Genomic DNA, 16,537 nt, shown 5'->3' on the forward strand with positions numbered 1-16,537 from the left:
GGTCCATGGTGAGCCTCCTGCGCGCCAATGACCACAGCACGGAAAGCATGCAACACAGGAGAGTCTGCTCGGCTCTGCAGGAATTAGCGACCCCGTAACTGTATTTCTGCCCCACGTTGGCCCGGGGAGCAGGACTCGCCTGCTTTGGTCACTCTCTGGAAGGGCCGGGCACGTGCTCAGAAGCGCTCAGCTGCTGCGTGTTTCTTCCTCCGCTCCATTTCCCCTCCCCCTGCAAAGCTGATTCTTTGGAATTGGGCTGTTGACAGCAGAGATGACCACGCAGGAGCCTGGCACCAGGAACTCAGGTTGCAGGAAACGTTCCGAGCATGAAGGATCGGCCCCTTTCTGCAGAATGTTCAAGGGGCCTTGAAAGCCGAGGAGGCAATTGTTGCTTTCAAGGCCCCTTGAACATTCTGCAGAAAGGGGCCGATCCTTCTCTTCCCTGGTTTTACCGGAGAACCCGCTGGCATCCCTTAATGATGGGCAGAGTAAGCAGCGGCTGTACACAGTGGAGTCACAAACCCCTAACTATAGAAACGTGTTTATGAACGGGAGACAAAAGAAATCTCAGTGCAGCCTCGGTACGTTCCAGGAACAGACACTTATGTCATCAGGGCATCTCGTTAACGCTGTGAAAACGTTTAGAAGGATCCACAGATGCATTCGTGTCTATGGCTCACTTGGCCAAAACTAGTCCTGTTCCAAAGCTTTTGTCACAATTTTGACCTTAAATTTTGGAATTCTGTGTGTATCTTTTGTCAAAAGTTCAAATCTTGGGAGAGAAACAACCACCCCCAATGTCATCAGCCTTTGCTTGGGGGTTTTCAGCCAGCTACAGAACAGCAGCATATTTTCCTAGTTGTGAAATTGATTGGAAATGAGTAATTTTTTTTTCAAAAATTTCTCTAGTGGGAAAAAGCAAACAAACAGGGAAAGACGTGGGGGAAATTTTCACAAAACCTGTTCCCATTCTTCCTGCAGATGTCCACAGTTATTTGGGGCAACATCCGGGAGTCACATTAAGAGTCGTTATGAAGCATTAAGAGAAGATGCAGCTGACTACAGGGACCCAAGCTGCACGCTGTCTTCCAAACCCCACCCATAAATTAAGCCCCGCCCATGAGAGCTGCTGAATCCGACATCACTTGGCCTGAATTGGGCTGATCCGCTTATTCGGCACATGCTAGCAATATGGTGATTTAAATGATCGTCAGTGGGCATCCGCTTTCCGCCCCACTGAGATACAAGGAGCAGCGCACGCCTCGCTGAGCCGGTGTTCCAGACTCTGCCGGTTCCAGCCAATGCTTCTGAGTTACTGACACGTCAGTCACTTTTTTTGAGATTTCCTTTCTGGCCATACTAGCTGGGGATTCTGAGATCCGGCCCCTTGACCATAAGGAAACATTCTGGGCTTTGCTCAGTCACTTCCTGGACCGAGGGGAGACTTTTCAGGGATTCTTAGCCTGGCGCGGAAGTGAAAAATTCAGACTGAGGAATAAAATACACCAACGTCAGCGTCCTCCCCAAAGGGTCCTCTCCCTGCTCTGATAGCATCAGGTCCAGGATAAGCATTAGCTCCTTCTCCATCACCCAGTCCAGCTTTGGCCTGGAGGAAACCATGAGTGATGACAAAACTGGAGAAGTGGCAAGGCTGCTGTGGTGTATTACCCCAAGTGGGGGCCTTCAGAGCTGAGATGAAGCCAATGGCTGGGTCTCCCAATGCCTGGCTCTCCGGAGAGCACTCCACTGTGGCAGGCAGGACCAGGAAGCAGCGGAGCCGCTGTTGGAGCAACGGGAATTCACATAAGAAGCCAAGATCAGCAGGAAAAAACAGACGGGCTCTTCCCGGTGCAGCTCCTTAGCAGAACGACGGAATGACTGGCTCATGTGTTGTAACACCCCTCCTGCAGCTCTGGCCTGGAGCTGGGGGGGATGGAGGGTGGGGCGCAGAGAAGTGCTCCCCCCACGCACACTGCGAAACCCTGTCATGCCAGATCTCTGCCAGAACCAGGAACCCAGGTGCTGTAGCCTGGCTTAGAGCCGGGGTCCATCCTTCCTCTTCCCAGCTCCGGCAGCACGAGCAGCAGCAGATGTGGGATAATCAGCCCCCAGTAGCTGGTCTCTGGGGGTCCCAGAGTGATTAAAGTCCTTCACAAACACAATTTACTCTGGCTATTCCTGAAACCCGCAGGAGGGTTCAGCCTCCCACTGAATCTGCCTCAGTTCATAGATCTGCATCTACCAAAGCCAGCAGGGACAACCGTGATCTAGCCTGACCTCCTCAACAACCCAGCCCAGAGGCCTGCCCTGCTCAGACCCACGGCTTCCTGAGACAACGAAGGAGCACCACAGGCTGTGTGGCAGCAGGCCTCGTCGCCGCTCCCTCTGCACTTGTGTTGTGCAGCAAAATCGTAGAAGCCCCCAGCGTGGACCGTTCAGACACCAGAGGCCTGGTCTCTTTTACAGACTTGGCTCCAACCTTGGTAAGCGCTGGTCACACCTCTACAGTCCCATCCAATTGACTCACACGGTGGCTGTTGAGCGATTGACTGAAAGGAGCCTGGCTCCATCAGCCGCCTCTAGACAGGGCCTGACTTCACCATGAGGGCTAGCTGGGAGGCCCTGAGGACCAGCCAAGAATTGGAGAGCGAATTCCTTTAAGCCCAGGAGCGCCAGGGCCAGGTCTCAGGATGGGAGAGGTCGGGGAAGCTCACTCTGCTGCTCGGGCCGTGATGCCCCTGTCCTGCAGATGAATGAACTTGACTGGATGGCGGTCACTTTCAAGCGGAGTGCCGCAAGGCTCGGTTCTGGGGCCGGTGTTATTCAACATCTTTATTAATGACATGGATGAGGGACTGGGTTGCACCCTCAGCAAGTTTGCAGACGACACAAAAGTAGGGGGCAAGGTAGATACGTTGGAGGGTAGAGAGAGAATCCAGAGGGACCTGGATAAATTGGAGGACTGGGCCAAAAGAAATCTGATGGGGTTCAACAAGGAGAAGTGCAGAGTCCTGCACCTGGGTTGGAAGAATCCCAAACATTGTTACAGGCTGGGGACCGACTGGCTCAGCGGCAGTACGATGGAAAGGGACCTAGGGGTTATGGTGGATGAAAGGCTGGGTATGAGTCAACAGTGTGCCCTTGCAGCCAAGAAGGCAAACAGCACGCTAGGGTGCATTAGGAGGAGCATTTCGAGCAGATCTAGAGAAGTGGTTGTTCCCTTCTATTTGGCACCGGTGAGGCCACATCTTGAATATTGTCTCCAGTTTTGGGCCCCCCAGTATAAAAAGGATGTGGATGTGCTGGAGCAGGTTCAGCAGAGGGCAACAAAAATGATGAAGGGTTTGGACCACAAGACCTATGAGGAGAGGCTGAGGGATTTGGGCTTGTTTAGTTTACAGAAGAGAAGACCGAGGGGTGATTTAATAGCAGCCTTCAACTTCCTGAAGGGGAGCTCTAAAGAGGAGGGTGAGAAACTGTTCTCATGGTGTCAGATGGCAGAACAAAGAGCAATTGGCTGAAGTTACAGAAGGAGAAGAATTTGTTGGGTATCAGGAAAAACTACTTCCCCAGGTGGGTGGTGAGGCATTGGAATGTGTTGCCTAGAGAGGTGGTGGATTCTCCATCCCTAGAGGTTTTTAAGTCCCGGCTGGACAAGGTCCTGGCTGGGATGACTTAGTTGGGGTTGATCCTATGTGAAGCAGGGGGCTGCACTAGATGACCTCCTGAGGTCCCCTCCAGCCCTATGATTCTGTGACTCTCCCAAGCTGATGATCCAGCCTATTGACCTGAAATACAACTCTCATCCTGCTCCCTTCAGCCCTTCCCAGCTGCGAACTTCCTCCCTCTCCCGTGTAAATAACTTGTGGTCTTTTAAGTGCCAAGTTGCAAACAAAGCTTTTTAACACAGCCCTTGTAAAGGCAACAATACGCGATGCAGAAGAACGTCCTTGTCCAGGTGCAGTCATCACCCTGGTCTCTGCCAGCCCTTGAGCCGCGGGGGGAGGGTGACTTCACCTGTTTGCTTATTAGGGAGGGTTAGTTTGCGGGGCTGGGCAAGTCTGCCATCTACACCCGGATTTGCACTTCCTGGAGGGTGCATCGGATGGAGATCTGATCATTAAAATACAATATAAAATAGATGGCAAAGCCCGGAGGGGCGGGCTCTGAGGACGCACATCACAGCTAGTGGGGCAGCAGTGGGGCCCGGGTGTCAGACGAGATCTCTGCTGTCCCAGGGTCCCCTCGTAGGGCGATTTCAGCGGGAATGACTCGGGCCATTTCAGAGACGTAAGTCTCGTGGGCTTTGGAATGGGACCGTGTACACGTGAGCTGCTGACTGGTGGTCACACAACTGCTCCACCCAAAGCCCTGGAGATCTGACACAGGCACGCTGCCACGTTTGGTGCCCCACAAAGGGAACTCTGGGCACTGCCCAGTGCTGTATACCGTACCTGGGATCCATGCACCAGTGGGGGCTTGTAGGCGCTCACTTGGATGCTGTGCACAGTGTGAAATCCATGGTGGGCTGTGTGCTGGGGATACTAAGAGATTCTGTGTAGGACTCATTGGGTTGAGGCGTGTCGGGTGTCCCAGCGACACACACGACATTTCACATCAGAGGACAAAATTCTCCTCTTATTACCTGCTCAGGAGTTACTCTGATCCAACAGAGGTGCTGCTGGTCCTGAGTTCAACCCCTGCTGTCTCCTGAGTCAAATCATTCAGGAACATTTTTATCACGACGTGCAGAGGAAAGGAGTTCACACTCACATTTCTACGGTTTACTGACATTTATTTACCACATAGCTGAACACATCTATTCTCTCTACCCTGGCAGCACTTGGCAATCAGCAGACCCATGTGTGAAATGTGTGCTCGGATTCCGCACACCCCAGCAGGTGGCACTAGTGTGGATTGTGTTTGTGGTGCGTGCGGCTGAGGATCCCCTGGACTGCACCTGGGTGCAGATTCTGTGCAAAATCAGGTTCATGTATTCCTAGACGAATACATGGATACGTACTGGAGTCACTTGCACACCCCGGCCACTTGACTGCAGCCCAGGCACACAAGTGAAAACTTTCAACTAATGCAGATCTCACACAGAGGGACAGATCCCAGGCACTAGTGCTGACTCTGCATGCTTCCTTGTGATGTTACACAAAGGACTCGTGCACCGTTCAGGATTCTGGGCACACACGCAGATGTGTGCACTGATATAGCTGGGATGCTGGTTTCCAATGTGCATTCATCAACACTGAACTTCAGTGGCCACGTAATTGCCCAGTCATGTAGTTTTGTCAGCTTCCTCGGGGACAATTCACAGTCAGCTTTGGATTTACCTATCTTGAGCAATTTTGTAGCATCTGCAAATGTTGTCCCCTCCCTGTTTACCTCTTTTCCAGACCATTTACGAATATATTGAACAGCTCTGGTCCCTGTCAATTTTCTAGGGATCACCATTATCAAACCTCTCTCCATTCTGAAAAAAAACCCGACCGTTTATTCCTGTCCTTTGTTTTCTGTCTTTAAACTTTCTGTCTTTAAGGTACAACTGTATTTGCTCTGATCTGTCAGACAGAGAAAAACACCTACAAGACCTTTACCAAGCTTTCCTCAAACTACAATACCCACCTGAGGAAGTGAGGAAACAGACTGACAGAGCCAGATGGATACCCAGAAGCCACCTGCTACAAGACAGGCCTCGCAAGGAAAACAAGAGAGCACCACTGGCCATCACATACAGCCCCCACCTAAGGCCTCTCCAGCGCATCATCAGTGATCTGCAACCCATCCTGGACAAGGGTCCTTCACTCTCTCAGCCCTTGGGAGGCAGGTCTGTCCTCGCCTACAGACAGCCGCCAACCTTAAACAAATCCTCACCAGCCACTATAGACCACCAGGAACCAATCCCTGCAACAAACCTCGCTGCCAGCTCTGCTCACGTATCTACACCAGCGATAGCATCACAGGGCCTACCATCAACCGCACCCTCAGGGGCTCCTTTACCTGCACAGCTACTAATATAATATAGGCCATCATGTGCCAGCAATGCCCCACTGCAATTTACACTGGCCAAACTGGACAGTCTCTACGTAAAAGAATAAATGGACGTAAATCAGACATCAGGAACGGTAACGTACAGAAACCTGTGGGAGAGCACTTCAAGCTCCCTGGACACTCAGTAACAGATTTAAAAGTAGCCACCCCTACAACAAAGACATTTCAAAAATCAAAATGGAGGGAGAAATCTCTGAGCAGCAATTTATTTGCAAATTTGACTCCATCAACCAAGGATTAAACAGAGACTGAGAGTGGCTGGCCCCCTACAAAAGCAGCTTCTCTGCCCTGGGCCTTAATATCTCCCCATTAGACTCTGACAAGGGGCCACATCCCCCGCCCCCCTGTCCGATCTGACTTGTTTTTCCCTCTTTTGACACATACCACTGATACTGGGCCATTTCCACCTTGCTGAATGGACCTTGTCAGTTCTGGCCCTCCCTCTTACTGGAACCCCACTCTTTAAATACCCCTCTGAACTCCCCCATGCCCACTCATGCATCTGATGAAGTGGGTCTTTGCCCACGAAAGCTTATGCTCCAAAATATCTGTTAGTCTATAACGTGCCACAAGACCTCTTGTTCAGTGAAGGGCAACAAAAATGATGAAGGGGCTGGAGCACAAGACCTATGAGGACAGGCTGAGGGATTTGGGCTTGTTTAGTTTACAGAAGAGAAGACTGAGGGGTGATTTAATAGCAGCCTTCAACTTCCTGAAGGGGAGCTCTAAAGAGGAGGGTGAGAAACTTCTCAGTGGTGTCAGATGGCAGAACAAGAAGCAATTGGCTGAAGTTACATGGGGGGAGGTGTAGGTTGGATATTAGGAAAAACTACTTTCCCAGGAGGGTGGTGAAGCACTGGAATGTGTTGCCTAGAGAGGTGGTGGATTCTCCATCCCTGGAGGTTTTAAGTCCTGGCTTGACAAGGTCCTGGCTGGGATGACTTAGTGGGGGTTGATCCTGCCTGAAGCAGGGGGCTGGACTCGATACCCTCCTGAGGTCCCTTCCAGCCCTGGGATTCTGTGATCTGTGCTGTCTTTAAACCAGTTCGCAGTCACTCCGTCGCCACTGTGCTTTCTCGCCCGTGGCGAGCCGCCCTCCCAAACGGCTCAAGCATGCAACACCCACTGAACCCCCTGCAACGCCCACTCAACACCCACTGATCCCCCTGCAACGCCCACTGAACCCCCTGCAACGCCCACTCAACACCCACTGAGCCCCCTGCAACACCCATTCAACACCCACTGATCCCCCTGCAACGCCCACTGAACCCCCTGCAACGCCCACTCAACACCCACTGATCCCCCTGCAACGCCCACTCAACACCCACTGAACCCCCTGCAACGCCCACTGAACCCCCTGCAACGCCCCTGCAACGCCCACTCAACACCCACTGAACCCCCTGCAACGCCCATTACATTCCCTGCACCGCGCACCGGACGCCCGCCCCGTGCTTCCCGCCGTGCACACTCCGCAGGAAAAAGCGCTCCTGCCAGGGCGCCGCGCCCCGCCCCGCACCCCGAGCCCCCGCGGGCCCCACCGCCTGCGCTGACTCTCGGGGGTGACGAGGATCCCCCGCCCGCCCGCGCGGCGCCGGGCCGAACTCGGACCCTTTGGGCTCCCCGGGGGGGCGGCGCGTGCCCGCACTCGGGTCCCGGGCGATGCCGGGGGCGGCGGCCACGCCCCCGGCCCCGCCCCCCGCCGCGCGCACGGCCCAGACCGCCTCTGCCGGCCCCAGCGCGAGGCTGCGCGCGCGCCTGCCACGCCCCCCTCCTCCCCTCCGCCCGGGCGGAAGTGACGCGAGCGCGGGGGGCGGGGCGGCGAGCGGAAGCGGAAGCGGCGGCGCAGGCTCGGGCAGGTCCCCGGTGCGCGCAGCGGGCTCGGCTCCCTCCCCGGCCTCGGTCCCTCAGGCCCCCCGGCCCGGCCCCGCCCCTCCCCGCCCCGCCGCCATGATCCTGCTCGAGGTCAACAACCGCATCATCGAGGAGACGCTGGCGCTCAAGTTCGAGGGCGCGGCCGCCGGGTGAGGGGGATGGGCCGGGCCGGGCCGGGCCGGGGGGTGCAACGGGGCCGGCGGGGGCGGGCTGGGCCGGGCCGGGCCGGGCCGGGTGTGAAGTGAAGGGCGGGGCGGAAGCGGGGCCCGAGCCCGGGGCGGGGGGGGCGGTCTGAGAGCGGCCGCGGGGCGGGCGGGACGGACAGACGCGTTTCCCGGGGAGCGGCCCCGGGACGGACGGACGGACGGACACGTTTCCCGGGGAGCGGCACTTCCGCGGCCGCTGGGGCCGCGCCCTCCCCGGGGCGGGCCCATGGCAGGCGCCGCCTCCCGCCGGGCCCAGCCCGGAGCAACCTGTGCCTCGGCGGGCTGGCGCTGGCTCGCGGTGCCCGGGGGCGGGGTCCGAGCCGGGAGCGCCCCCGGGGCAGCCCGGGCTCTGGGCTCCCGTGCGAGCCCCTGCCCCTGCCCCGGGCTGCCCCGGAACAGAGGGGGTCCTGCCACCCTGTCTCGTGGCAGGAGGAGGGGTCGATTTCCCTCCCCCGGTGCTGCTGGCAGAGCCCCTCACTTGGCTGCGGTTACGTCCCCGCGACAGCTTTGTCCCTTCTCTGGATGGGCACTTCCCTGCCGGCACCACTGCCGCCGGGTGGGGGGTGCCTGGCAGCTGTGCCCCTCCCTGGAGTCGCACAGGGCCCTGGATAGTCACCGTTTGCGCACAAGGCGTTGGTGGCTCCTATGACTTGTACATCCCCTGTTAGCGGGATGGAGTTTGCACCGCCCCCCCGCCCGCTTCTGCACCTTCAGGAGCGAGAGGGACAGCTCAGTGGTTTGAGCACTGGCCAGCTAACCCCAGGGGTGTGAGTTCAGTCCTTGAGGGGGCCATGTAGGGATCCAGGGCAAATAGATTTAAGGGTACTTGGTCCTGCCAAGAGGGTAGGGGGCTGGACTCGATGACCTCCTGAAGTCCCTTCCGGCTCTGTGAGATGTGTATCTCCACCTATTATATTACTATCACGCAGGAGCAGTTGAGAGGCTCTCTGTCAGGCTGGTGGGAAGGAACCAGCCTCAGGTCTCTTCCACTTACGTTCCTCGTTTGCCTTATGTGCAGAACATTAGTCACTTGTGCAAAACATGACTTGCTTCTTCCTACTCCCCTCCCCCCCCAGCCTTCAGACATTGCTTGAATAAACCTTACAAACCAACAAGCTAATTTTTCATCCTTGGTCCCTTGTGATAAAGAGGAATCTACTTGCTCCCTGGCTTTGCTCGACTCCTGATTTGTTTTTGTGTACGGTAGAGTTACTTAGTTCTAAACCGCTTTTTTCCTTACGAGCATTTAATGCAAAGGGTCTTGCCAAGCTGTGGCAAGCACATTATACACATAGCCCTTAGCTGATGCTGTGAAAGCACAGCTATTGCCTGGACTGTGTGGAGCGAAATATTGTCTGTTAGAACTTAAACGTCTCTCAAAATTGCTCATTTGCTATGAGGCTTCATACTGAGGAGCTCTTCCAGTTGGAGGTAGTTTAGAGGGTGTACGTCATAATTCTTATCTGTTAAAGCAACTACTGCTGAGTTTGCAGAGCACAGCTTTCAGAAATTCTTTTGCTTCATGCCACAAAAATGACCATGTTACTGGTTCTGTCACAGTTGCAGGTTTCCATTCTGCTCGACCAGGAAGCATCGCTTCTGCACTGGCCGTTCTTGAATACAACATCGGGTGTTGGTTCTGCTTATCGCAATGACTGGGTTTCCTGGTGTGTTGTCTGCCTTTGCTTTTACATTGATCTACAACCTGCTTTTATGTTTTAAAAATGAATCAGGAGCCATTTCTCTCATCTTTGTACCCTGGTCATGGTGATAGAGGAGAAGAAATTGTAACTTCTTTATATTTTTTTCTAGCAGATACTAAGGCACTCTTGTCCAGGCAAGGCACAGGGCGAAAGTAAGGATCTGAAACATGCACAGATGTATTTTTCAAGCCGTCATGTTTTCATAAGTAGTGTGGAGTGGGTATCAGTTTCTGCTTTTATTAATTTGAGATCTCAAAGCGTTGTGGTGGTGGTGGTGGTGGTTGTGGTTTGTATACTTTTGGAAAATAGATAAGTCTCCACTATAGTATCTTAAGACCTTTGGGTGTCATGGGTGGGGATTTGCTTTATTCCATTTTAGCTGTTGTTTTTTCAGGGTATATCTTGTAAGCCAATACAGGATGGTCACGATGAGGGCAAAATCATGGGAGTCACTAACAGGAAAAAATCAAGTCTGGACATCTTAGTGAAAGTAATTATTTCCGTATTAAGACTATCTACACTAGGCAAAGTAAGTTGACTGCAGGTACGCAAGTGTAGCTACGGCAATTGTGCAGCTAAAATCAATGTGTATACACTCGCCTTATTTGGGCCTCCTTACCGAGGAAGGTCGATGGGGGAGTTTCTCCCATTGACCTCCCTTACTCCTCGCGTCTCACAAGGAGTACGGGGGGTGACTCTGACCCCTGCAGTGTCCATTTCACACATTCCTACTAGATGCACAAAATTGAACCCCAGAAGATCATCCCTGAGTGGGTCTATCTCCCGGGCTAGAGTAGACATAGCCTTAGTCTAAGTAACTTGATTTGAGCAAGTCCTTAGATGAGTGGACAGATGTGAACTTGCCTACTGTTGTAGAGGCTGTTATGTCTAAGGGTTAGAACACGGGTTGGAGTCAAGGTGTATGGATCATAATTCCAGTTTCACCACTGACTTACTGTGTGACCTTGTTCCTGGCACTTAACTTTGTTTTCCTAGCTCTAGATCAGGGATAATATCCACCATGTGTAGTAATACTTTCAGAACCTGAGCTGGGACACTTTGCACTTCTGTAGAATGTTATGTTAAAATTGACTTTTGAAGTCCAGCTTCCCTCCAGTTTACAATACGTTTATTATAGTACTGGTGTATGTTGCTTTGATTTACATAGCACTTTATTAGAAATTCTGGGCAGCAAGGTACCAGCTCTGAGCTGTATTATGTAAAGGTGTGATCCTCAGAATATGAGTGCCGTTCATTCCCATGGAAAGTATCGATGTGATAGACATCTTCAAGGCAGGTTGATAGCACTTTACAGGATAGGGCCATGCACGTCTCTTCAAAATAATCTTTCCTTTCTGATGGAGGATTTTAAATCCTTGTTAAGAATGTACAGCTTTGGTTTCATATATTGCTGAGCCTCTCATTCTGTCTCCCACTCAAACCATGAGAACTGTCAAGTTGCCTGAGGTTCTTGATGGCTCGTTGCATCCACCCACAAGTATGTGAGAATCCCAGAATGTCTGTTTCTGGGTGTTCTTTATAAAGAAAAACCCATGGAAATTATGGAATCTCTGACGCCTTTGGCAGCCAGGACAAAAATGCAGCCATCTTTAATGTTGGGTTTAGAAGGCCTTTAAAGCTGTCGCCACACAATTTAGTGCACTTATTACTGCATACATGTCACTTTAATGCGTTTGCTGCTGGACACTTGCATCTTCAGCAGAACGTGTGTCCTACAGTGAGAAAGCAGCTCTGGGGAGTAAATGTGGTTCATGTTAACCATTTGCTTTCATCCTCGCACCTTTCAAATGATTTTAGAGCAGCTATTGGAATTCTGCAGTATGGGTGGTTGGGAGTTTCTCACATGTGCTTCTGTTGAATGGTTTGGTTTAAATCATCTTAGTTATATTGTCTTAAATCATCTTGGTAGGAATTGCAGTAGAATCAGGTTGTCTCTTTTTTGTAGCCTAGACTGTTAGAATGTAAGGTTCACTAGGCATTCAGCACACCTTGGCCAACACTGAGTGCCCTCTTGGTGGTTGAGAGAAGAAGGTGGGTGCTAGCCAGAGAACTAAACGTGCTAGCCAAAGGTAAACAGACAATTGATGGTTTAGCTCCCTGTGTGGTCCAGGGAGGGCTTGCAGCAAATGACTGGTCCAGCAGCTTTTTTAAAACCTGGACTTAATGTTATAATTCTCTCATGGAGTCTCTCAGTGCCACAGCACAAGGTGAATGGTTGCAGCATGTCTTCTGCAAGCCAGAAGGAAGTTGTGAGGTTGTGGTATGCTAGTTGTGAAGGAGGAAGCTACATTTTGTTGGCAGCGCCATGTCCCAGTACACTTCATGCTGAACTTCTTTGGTGCCTTTGAGCTGTGGTTCTCCTTGCATTTTATGAACAAGTTTTACAACAGATCATATCTGCACCTTAGGAAAGAGGGGGAATACCGAGATTTGGAGAGGTGATGTGGCCAAAATCAAAGAGTGAGTGTTAGAACTAGGAGTAGAATTCAGAGCTCCAGAGTCACAGTCATCGGCTCCAAGTGCTAAGCCAGGGGTCAGCAACCTCTCTTAGGCTGAGTGCTGAAACTGGATCTTTTGACCTCTACGGAGGATCCAAGTGACAGTGTTACCTTTTAAAGTCACCAATAGTCCTAATTACAACAGCTTCATTAATAAATAAATGAAGATGCAGAGCTTTACCGTTTAGGTGATGGTTGGTAGCATTAGCTGGTCTTTTGTTAATCCACTGGCGGCCTGGCTTTTTAGCAAGCTTCCAGTTGCGTAGGCGAGGAGGGACGGGGCTGAGCTGACCCTTGGACTAGACGATTCTTCCTTGCTTAGATCCTTCCCTAGGTGTGATGCAAGTAAGCTTGTAAGCTGTGTCAGGCATGAGATGCTATCTCATCCCTCTTGGGCAACCCTGTACACAGACTCCAGTCATTGCAAAGTGATGCTTTGTCCTGTAAGGTTTTTAAGCTTTGAAATTGTTTATTCTTATCCTTTGAAGCTGGAGATTAGAATACCTGTGCATAACTCTACCAGTACGCTCGCTGGCCTTTATTTGGTACAGGCACGTAATTGCTATGTGTTCCTCTGGTCAGATTTATCTGGGTGATTAGAGGCCAAGGTTTACATGTTCTTTTGATTAATACACACAATAAGATGGTTTGAGTACGATTTTATTATGATTATCTTTCCTCTCTCTTGAAAAAATCGGTGTTGTTACATATGGCTGCAAACAATTGTAGCCTCAGTAATGAGGCAGAGGAAATTGGAAGTTGTCTGAGTCAAAACTGAGGAAATGTCAGATGAGGATTTGCTCTTAAGGAAACTACAGATCTTCTTAAAGATATAGTCCTGCTGGGGTGAAAAATCTGCTTTGGAGTTCAACATACATTATGTGGGCTCAACGTAACAAGCTTATAGAAGAACCTCTTGAGGCAGACAGGAACGGTGGGCGAAAGAAAGCTGGGGAGGGTAGAAATTATACCTGCTAGAATCCTTTTCTTGTACTTTCCTCTAAGCACAGAGCAGATGTTCTTGATGAGCGATTTAGTGCATATGGGTGGGTTGGACTTAATTAATATTAAGCTTTGTTGGGAAATGGACAGCTGCCGCTGGTAGGAGTGACTGCCGTTTTAGGTTCAGAGTTCAGATAGATTTGTCGATCACATCCGTCTTGTGAGTAGAGTTGGTAACACAAAGCTCTGATTGAATTACTTTTGGTGTGTGAGCCTTTTTTATTTGCATCTTAGGACAGAAAGCAGCAAAAAACATGGCTGTATTTTCACAGTTTAGGTGGCTATTGGCTGTAGGAAAATTGACAGCAAGACAGAGGTAAAGAGGAACTTATTTATTCATTACAGCAGCAGCAGAGTACTGTTTGAAAGGTTTCCCTAAAGGTTGTGGGAAAACCTAGACAGTCTGACTGCAAAGAGAGCTGGGTTGGCTTGGGATAGTGAAGTTCAGTTCGGTGCCAAATTGAGTCAACTCGATGATGAAGAACTTAAGGCGCCATATGAGAGGTTCAGTGGGCAAGCCGTGTTTACAGCACAGGGAAGGAAAGCTGATGGCAGAAGAGCAGTACACGAAGAGAGATCTCAAGTCTGGGTTGTCCAATATGCTACAGATTGTGGTGAACATGGGGCTCCTCTCTGGCTGCTCCACACATGCGCCCCACCGTGTGACAGCAGGAGTGGCGTGCTCCTCTGGTCCCAGGGCATTTGCGTGGCGTGGCTCCAGCGCTGGGCCGGCTCCAGTGAGAAGCCTGTGGTGGCAGGAGGGGGAGCTTGGCAGGGGAGCAGCGCCTGGTGGGGGCCGTGCCTTGCTGCGGCAATCATAATTTTATTTGGATGCCTCTCTCTTTGGTGGACAGCACAATATTTATTCTCTGTAGATCAGGTGGAGTATTCATTCACAAAGAAATCAGCAAAGCGATCCAGTAATGGACATGCCACATAAGAATATGGTCCCACAGTACCGGCCACTTGGATATGTGGCCCGGTATAGACACTGGTGTTGCAGGGATACTGTAGGTACTAAACTGCTAGCTCTTGGAGTTGTGCATTTAAAGGAATCCACTACACGTAAATACAGCGCACTGCTTGAGGAGGAGGCTGAAAGGAGCTTTTATAATGGATTTCGACAGCAATCCTCAGGCTAAATGTTCTCGTCTTCCTCATGACCAGTGATCCCAGTTGCTTCAGCCTTATATTTGGAGACCCAATAGAGCTGTGTGAGCATTTCTGTTCTAATCCCCTGTGCTCTGTTGCTTGTACAACTTTTAGCTATGGTCCTGAAATTGTGTTAGGGTTGATCTCTGACTGGGGGAATTTTAATTTAAGAAAAACAATTCAGGTACTTTACCCTAAAAATGGTGGGGCCAAAATAGCTGTAATTAGGAAGCTGGAATCTGACAGGTAAACTTCCTGAGAAATGCCTGTGAGTATTTCTTTTTCTACAGCACTTGAAGGCAGGCTGCAGGGTATAGGGCCTCCAGTCCTTTCGTAAGCGAAATCTTTGCCTGATTCACAGCACATAATTCTGTATCACGTACTTTGCTGAATTCTGTAGTCCAACATGCACACAAGAGCAATGCACAGCAGCAAGAGGGGTTACAGTTACAGGTGAAGTTTCAGAAAATGCTGTTTCTCTGAGCATGGCAAATAGTGAGAGATTATGTAAGTAATAACTACTGTGTGTCACCTGTAATGGAGGTGGCAGACTTAGGGGTGCATGTGTGCCCTTTAGCTTATTCTGACTCTGGAGTGTTTAACAATACAGGGTGACACTCTCTCGTCCAGCACCCTCGGGACCTGACGGAGAATTTGCCGGACGGTGGGAGGTCAATAATTTTTTAGCACGTTACCAACACTTTTGCTGCTCACTGGGCTCTTAGATATTTAGGGATAAATTAAAGCTAGGTAACAGCACAGAACGCTGAGAGGCGAGACTGGTGGCTGCAAACGAACTATTGGATGACTTGGCCACACCTGTGATAAGTGGTCACCCGGCTGACTAAAATCATGCCAGATTACGGAGTTTGCTGGACGAGAGAGTTCCGGGTTAGAGACGTTCAGATAGTGCCACCTCGGAGTTGCCTTCCTGAGGTATTTGCTGAAATATTGCTAGTCTGTGGTGGTTTTTCAAATCTGAGCAAATTTAAGATTCACAAAATCATCAGGTTTGCCAGCGAATGACTTCCTGTAGCCAAATAACCTCGTGTTGGCTGTGGGGTTTCAACACGGCGCTTTGGAGAGGTGCTATGCACATTACTCAGAATGGTTGTGTTCATGGCTCTCCCTTGAGCAGAGCCACCCTGACAGTCACCTTAAAATGTGTGGGGAAAACCAAGAAATCCTGTGGCACCTTACAGATATTTTGGAGCATAAGCGTTCGTGGGCAGGGACCCGCTTCGTCAGATTGTGCCGTGAATTGATGTGCCCCCAGTGGAATTTTTATCTGCTGTGAGCTGATAGCCAGTGAGTGGAGATTAATTTGCTATGACTTGGGAACTGCTCCCTATTGCAGCTGAGAAATGACAGTGTAGAAGTGCTTTCTGAAGCAGAGTGAGAAGCAACTTCCCGGCTCAAAGCAGAGATTAGAGAGGGAGTATAGCCAGTATTAGTGATTTTTTTTTTTTTTTTTAAACTAGCAGGTATGCCCCGAGGCCACTTGCATGCCGCCGTCCAAGTGCTGTTGTCTTTTGCTACTGCAGCAGTGCAGCTCGCCAGTTTTGTAATGGAGGCGGCTACAGTAACCCACTGACTTACACGATTTGGACTTGCGCATCTCTTGGAATAATGCAATTGGAATCAACAATTACGGCCCAGCTGCTGGGCCCTGCTGCAGCCCGGTTCCCCCCCGCTCGCTGCTGCCCATCTGAAAACTTCAGGGACTTGCCAGCCGCAACAAAGATGGTGGCGGCCCCAGGTGCCTGCTGGCTGGTGCGGTGGCGCTGCTTGTGGTGCTCAGCCTGGTGCTCTCACCGCCTCGGTCCCGCTTTTGCGGCTCCAGGCGCCTGCTGGCTGATGCAGTGGTGCTGCTCGGTCACGGTGCTGTGGACCAGGGCAGCGACAGCAGCAGGGGGCGGAGGCGCACGGAGTCACCGCCATCTTTCCCACATCTGCCGACTCGTCTGCCACTCGCAGCCCTGGCCTGGCTCTGTGCCCCTCCCCCATCCCGAGTTACGTGAAA

General features: G+C 51.4%; 1 protein-coding gene across 1 annotated transcript in view; it reads left to right on the forward strand.

Annotated features, from left to right (window-relative positions):
- Nucleotides 1–7,939: 7,939 nt before the first annotated feature.
- The window catches only part of ARPC2 (actin related protein 2/3 complex subunit 2), a 36,155-nt gene continuing 27,557 nt past the window's right edge, over nt 7,940–16,537 (forward strand). Inside the window, exon 1 of the mRNA XM_075001774.1 lies at nt 7,940–8,081. Coding sequence (XP_074857875.1) covers nt 8,008–8,081 — 74 coding nt within the window. The 5' untranslated portion in view covers nt 7,940–8,007. The remainder of the gene's footprint in view (nt 8,082–16,537) is intronic.

This window comes from Carettochelys insculpta, chromosome 8, assembly GCF_033958435.1.
Source record: "Carettochelys insculpta isolate YL-2023 chromosome 8, ASM3395843v1, whole genome shotgun sequence".
Classification (NCBI taxonomy): Eukaryota; Metazoa; Chordata; order Testudines; family Carettochelyidae; genus Carettochelys; species Carettochelys insculpta.